General features: G+C 41.3%; 1 protein-coding gene and 1 long non-coding RNA gene across 3 annotated transcripts in view; both read right to left on the bottom strand.

Annotated features, from left to right (window-relative positions):
* The window catches only part of LOC116695664 (uncharacterized), an 813,105-nt gene that overhangs the window by 289,918 nt on the left and 516,375 nt on the right, over nucleotides 1-6,812 (bottom strand). The gene's annotated exons all lie outside the window — the stretch shown is intronic.
* LOC116695603 (kinase suppressor of Ras 1) overlaps nucleotides 1-6,812 on the bottom strand; it is a gene marked incomplete at its 5' end in the record, with an annotated part of 81,929 nt that overhangs the window by 6,504 nt on the left and 68,613 nt on the right. The window contains 8 exon segments of one of the 2 annotated variants that reach the window (XM_032525990.1): nucleotides 570-666; nucleotides 2,199-2,395; nucleotides 3,370-3,597; nucleotides 4,375-4,429; nucleotides 4,676-4,733; nucleotides 5,721-5,898; nucleotides 6,082-6,194; nucleotides 6,679-6,740. In XM_032525990.1, the coding sequence (XP_032381881.1) occupies nucleotides 570-666; nucleotides 2,199-2,395; nucleotides 3,370-3,597; nucleotides 4,375-4,429; nucleotides 4,676-4,733; nucleotides 5,721-5,898; nucleotides 6,082-6,194; nucleotides 6,679-6,740 (988 nt within the window). 2 annotated transcript variants of the gene reach the window in all.

Genomic DNA, 6,812 nt, shown 5'->3' with positions numbered 1-6,812 from the left:
TTGTCTGATAGGCTACAGTATTGTGGCATAGTAGCAGGACATCCTGGCTAGTGTCTGTTGCGCACGGCTAGGGGCTAATGGCTGGAGGATGGGCCTAGTTGAGAAAAAGTCCAGGTTTTATAAACTACATGTGTTTTTTGTGCAAAAATCTTAATTTGTAACTAGTAAGTATTAACTAAAGCTGTCAGATGTGAAAGTAGCGGAGCAGAAGTGCAAAATGGCATGGAAAGAAAACACTCAAGTAAAGTACAAGTATCTCAACATTTGTACTTAAGTACAGTACTGGAGTAAATGTACTTAGTTACATTCCATGACAGATAAATATGTGATCAAAATTACATCTGCTACTGCTACTAACTAAACGAGGGACTTATTTCAAATGTTGTCTTTCTTTAAAGATTTGGTCCTCATAAAGTCTTATTTCAAATGATGAGTCTTAAAAAAAATCCTATTGTCAGGGTTACATTCAGGACAAGACAGTAATAGATTCTTGAAAATCATCATATATTGATATTGAAATGTTAGATTATCTTTCGTATTAACTATTCTGTCCATCTCACACAGCTTACCTTTACAATATCCAGAGCAATCTGTCTGGTCTTATTGATGTCCAGAATATGACTTCTGTCTCTTACAACAGAGTACAGAGTCACGCCTTTACAGAAACTGTAGAGAAAACACATGCATCATTGTTACAAAAAAAACACTAGCAAATCAACAAATCACATGTATTAATAATAATATGTTTATTTAGTAAAACACATTTTACAGAACAAAGTCACAAAGTGCTTCACAAGAGGAATAAAATAAAATGTAAAAACACAAAATTTTAACGCATTTAGACCGAGGACCCCTTAGCTGAAAGAGAAACGGAGTAGGAACTACTATATACTGTATCAAATTGAGTTGCATATTGAACTGGGCCAGATGGATGTATAGATCTTCATGTATTATTTGTACATAACGTTTTGAAGTCACAGTAAATCCTTAATCTGAACTGTATCTGGGGATGGCTACCATACCTATAGTACAGTAAGCCTGTTATCAATGTTATGTAAATGAAATACTTTTTGTTTTCATTAATAAGCAGATTTATCTCCGCTAATAATATGTTGGATTCATGTTAATGTATATTTTAAGACCTACTTTGATTTTTAGAAGAAAATTAAACTTAAAAAAAAAAAAAAAAAAGATAAATTCATAATTTGGTGGCCCCCCTACATAAAGTATGATAATAGGAAAGGCGTTCCACAGAGTTGAGGGCATCCACTTTAAAGGCACGGTCACCTTTTGATTTGAATCAAACGCAAGGTATGACCAGTACCTCCGGTCAGAGAACCTAAGGGACCTGCTGGTGATATAAGGACGGAGCAGGTCAGGAGCCTGAGCACGCAAGGCTCTACATGTCAGAACAAAACCTTAAAGGCCCTGACACACCAAGGCTGCCGTCAGTCCTAGTTGGGCCGACGGTGAGCGACTGTTTGTGTGGTGCGTCCCGCACCGTCGCCACGGCTTTTGTCTGCCTTTTTTTGCCCAAATGAGTCACAATTTTTTAGGCCAATTTTCTGTAACCAGTGTATGAAGGCATGTTGTGTGGGTGGAATTAGCAAGCTAACGTTAGCTAACTAGCCAGCAGTCGGCTGTTAGGTCCCTCCACTCCGCTCCCACTGTATTTCTTTGCTGAGAGAACAGATGAAAGCACAGCAGAGGGACAGTCTGGTTAGCCATCTCCCGCTGTCTTCCCGGCAAGGAGTGAAGCAGAGGGACCGTAGGCTCTGCTCGGTTCTGCCGCTGATAATTCAGGCAAACGCTGTTTGTTGTAGGTATCATAGCAAAGGTTTCCTTTATTGAATGACAAATAGATTACCGCCATCTGCTGGTATGGAGAGTTATTTCTCACGCAGGCGCAGAACGTACGTGGTACTTGGCCGTCAGCTGTAGTCTCTATGGTGCGTTCCAGTGCTAATTTTTGGCCCAGACAGGGGCGACAAGGGCAGAAAAAAACGCCACAGTTGGCCTTTGTCACCCCTAGTCCCCGGCCGTCGGCTTGGTGTGTCAGGGCCTTAAAATAAATCCTGAACTTGACAACAATGTAATATGAAAAACAAGTATCCCCATGCATGTGTTTCTATTGGAACTGTGTTGGGAATAAGGTGAACCAGAGCAGAAGTGAGATGTGCTGAGTCATGCAGCTGTACCTGGTGATGATGGCGAGGTGTGGCGGAGCCATGCAGGCGCCCATGAACAGGACCACGTTCTCGTGCCGTGTCTGCCTGTAGTTCATCACCTCCTTCTTGAAGAGCTTCAGGTGGTCCTGGTTGTTGCCGTCCACCTCCAGCAGGCGGATGGCCACCTCGCCGTGCCAGCGACCCTTATGCACCTTGCCCCAGCGGCCCTGGACATCACAACGGCAAAAAAATTCAACTGTGTTCCACACAAATGTTGATATTTCATATTGGTATGTCTTGTCAAATGAATGCAATAATAACAAGTAACGCCATAAAACATTTTGACGCATAATTTCCGTAATTTGGGAAATCAGGAAGTGATGCAGCAGTAAAGTTGTGGACAGTGTTACCAACTTGGCAACTTTCTCACTAGATTTTTCAACTTTTAGAACCTCTTACCGATTTTATTTATTTAAACAACTAGCTAACCACTTATTTAGTAGGGGTGTGAATCTTCACTGGTCTCACGATTCGATTACGACTACCCTGTCAACGACTCAAATCAATTCAATATCACAACGCATCCCGATGTGTCACTTCCTCAGTATTATTATATATTGCTACACATGGTTTTCATCAACAAATTCAAACAGTCAGACATATGTGAACTCCCCTTTTTATTGTATCTGCTCTTAAAAAAGACACTTCCTGAATGTAGCGGAGTCTGAACACAGCTGACAACCGACAAAAAGGAAGAAACTAAAAAGCAGTGCCCAGAAAATCAATAAGTTACATCAGCAGGCTATAATCTGTCCGTAAGTCTGTCTCTGCATTGATGCGGAAACATTCAGTTCCGCATTGCGATGCATCGATGCAGTGATTCATTTTAACAACCCTGTTATTCAGACCATCACAAAAAGGCTAAATATACAAACCTCCTTGAGGAGAAATTAAGAAAAGTGTCTATTGAACCGTAAGTTGAGTTTCAAAGCCCTTCCAGAAGGTTCTCTCGACGAGACTAAAGTTCTTTGCATGTAAGGTCGATGTGAACAGAGTCACCATTACGTCCAGTCTCAAATACCACTTGAGTATTGTAATTAATTGCAATTAAACTATGGACAATCATGCAATTAATCGCATACGGTACGTATTTGAATGGATTGACAGCCCTAGTGTGTCTGGATTTCCTCTCTGTCTCCACCTTGCCAATGAGCTCCCCCAGCTGCAGCTGCTCGTATGGGATGTCCCACTCCTGCAGGTAGATGCTGGTCTGGCTGGCCATGCGACTGAACGGGCCCCTCCAGCGGCCAACGGCCCCCCGGCGGCATATGGAAGAGGGCAGCTCGTCCAACTCGTCCTCCTCAGGCTGCTCAGTGGGAGCACTGTCGCCCTGGTCAGCTGCTTCCTCCTCCTCGTCCTCCTCGTCACCCTGAAAGCAACCGAAGCCATCATGGACTGTTAGTTAGTGAGCGATTGGAGTAAAACTCACTTTATAAAGTGCTTTAAGGAAAAAAAAAAATTCCGCCAGATGTCACTCATTTTGGCCAGCTGTCCGCCACCTTCGCCACCTAAACTCTGGTTGATTTCTGAGGACTATGTTTAACTGCTCCTCAGATCTCTACTGGGTAAGACTATCTGTCCAATCTGAGTTTGTTGTTTCACGGCTAAAACAACTTTTGAACAAAAAGAAAAACAAGTTCCTTCCCAGGACAATTTTGCATTGTGGCTCCGTCCAGCACTTAGCGCTGCCCAAGACGATTGTGATTGTTTTAAAGAAATGCCAATAAACCAGAGCATGTTTTTCTCCCATAAAATATGTAAAATACTCTAGCTCAGAGACTTGGGACTTGGATTTATAGCAGCTCACTGGGCGCAATGTGACAGCCCTGATGGGTCTTTTTCCGGGAGTCCAGAAGTCTGAGTCAACTGCCAGAATTTTTTTTTTTTCTTATTATTTATTTCATAATGTATTTAAATACATTATTATATGCATCATTATATCACAGCCAAACAGGTTGTCATATTTGGCTGTTCAAAAGTAATTTACTACTGAGGGACTTTCCCTCAGAGACTGATGACAAAATACGGCAGTGACAGAAACAGTACATTTACAAGTGCTGTAAACCACATATGCGTACCATTTCTATCAATACCACAGGGAAATAAGTAAGCCTTTTCACTTCTTCTTTATGGTGCTGTAACTCACCCCTGCTGGCTCTGCTGCTGTCAGCTGCCTCTCAGCGACGGCCACCTGGGACACTCTGAGGGAAGAACCACATTCATTATTTTCAAGGGTTTTAAGCTCTGTACATACTGTACAGATACTGTAGGCTACTGTAGAGTAGCCTACAGTTTTATTGACTATGTATCATCATTTATCTACTGCGTATGCTATATACATACAAATCTGACCAACACTGGATTTTTTATATTGAGACATGACATTCCTTTATACATATCAGCAGACGTGTATGAAATATGGTAAGTTGTTGTTAAATATCTCTTACCCAGACTCATAGTGGTTGCCAGGATGTTGAACAGCAGTATATGTAGAAGCAGGAACATCTGTTGGAAAAGTTACATGTTGTGTCGAGCCTTCTTAGTGTTTGAAAATAGTGATTTTGATGCTATCAAAGAAGTGCCCCTAGCACTCCCAATTAAAAAGGCCATTTGACCAAAAAACGATAATATGGTAAGTCGTAAACGTGGCGCTTCCGTCCTAATTATACTTTAAACGAAAGACTCGGGTGCATTCACATTCACATGGCGAGAGTTATGCTTTAACCCAAATATTGCCTGAAGTTCTTTAGGTTAACCGGGTTATGAGAAATCGGGGTATTGGCTTAACCCAAATTTAACTGTTCTTTTAAACTGCATGTAAACGCACAGTATGTTTACTGAGGTACTAAATCAAGTGAGAAGTAGGCCCATTTTCTCATAGACTTCTATAAAAACAGATTTCTTTTTGCAACCAATTACTCTGCTGGATGTTAGGGAGAGATCGCAGCTTTAAGGCACTTCCGCATTGGCTTCACTTTTTAGGCCCAGAAGCTTCGTCCATAATTACAGTCTATGATTTTGGGAAATGTAGGATCCAGTGTTTTAGGAGTTGACTCGTACATCAGGAATCTCAGCCACATCTTTGATTAAGTCCGTTATTTTTTCATAGTTCTCATTTACATATTTCTTTTTGTCTGTTGTGAGGCAATGAAACTAGTATCAAATACCTACTACCAGTTAACCAGTAGTCATTCTTAAGGTACTACACTACTTTCATTAAATCATTACTTTATGTTCGCAAAGTTAAAAAAAATGAACGTATCACTGACATTTACAGTGAAAGCGCACAGAGGGTACTGGCACACACTGGGTTTACCTCTTTTTGCCCTGTACACACTGCGCCACAAACCCCAAGGGTTAACAACTTATGTCCTGTCGGTTGCCTCAGCTGTGACACACTGTTGTGAAGAAGAACCTGTACTGTTGGAAGTGTGCTTACATTACACAAGACACGTGTGTGTACGTGAGTGATACCAGTGACAGGGTGTTGACCTGGGAAGTGGAAGCGGCTGTCCCGGGAGCTCTGCGGCGAAGCGTTGGGTGGGGGTGTGGCGCTGACACTTGGGGGGTTGTTCTGCTGGAAATGTGCTGGGGAAGAAGGTGTGGAGGAGGTAGCTGATGATGGGTTACTGCTTGAGTCCAGATGGTTTAAACTGGGGGGAGGTTCCTGCTAACACACACACACACAAACACACAGAGTAAGGACCTTCCATCGCCAGCAATTATGTCCTACACACCAACCTTGGCACTTTCTTCTTATGTTTTCCTACAGTTACCTAGAGAATAAACTTAACAACAGCAGTCCAAACATTAATTCCAAACATATTCTAACAGAAAATAATCCTGTACTTACCCTCTTATTTATTGCTTTTGGTAAAGTGCCAAATTGCAGTGGGATCTTTGCTGTGTGATCAATCTGATTATTGATATCAGATGGCACTGATTCTGCCCTCCGTATCCTTGGTACTACAAATCACATGAAAACATTTGCTAATTTAATATCACATTGTATCTTAAAGGATAGGTTCACACATTTTTAAGTCGGTCTGAAAACAATAAACAAGAGCCTGTTCCCATAGTTTTATAAAACTGAATCATTGTGGAGCTGGAAGCGCACACACACAAGCCTCTTATCCATGATGTCATTTCATTTGAATCAATCTCCATCAAATCCTAACTTTCCATCTAAAACCACACACCTTGCATATGTTTATTATCTCTTTCTATTGGGATCAACCCAACCATTTGTGCTTTCACTGTCACTGGAAATGTTCACTAATGTAGTAATGGAAGCTTCACTAGACAGACACATAAATCACCCGGATAATTATAGGCATAATTGTGTTCCTAGCATTCTTGAGATGTTATGAGCCCATATAGTAATTTACTAGAGTCTTAGCAAAAATAAAAAGTGAAGTCAAATTAAGAAAAGTCATTGAGCATGGCTTACATGTGAGAAATGATATCCGACATGAGGGAGCATCTTTGGTACATTTGTTGTGGCACTTCAACCTGTGAACAGATGGATATGAGACCATAACAAATACTGTTCAGCACTTTGGTCAACTGTTGTTGTTTTTAAAT

Source organism: Etheostoma spectabile, chromosome 9 (assembly GCF_008692095.1).
Source record: "Etheostoma spectabile isolate EspeVRDwgs_2016 chromosome 9, UIUC_Espe_1.0, whole genome shotgun sequence".
Lineage (NCBI taxonomy): Eukaryota > Metazoa > Chordata > Actinopteri > Perciformes > Percidae > Etheostoma > Etheostoma spectabile.
This window is presented reverse-complemented; position numbering and strand designations above follow the sequence as displayed.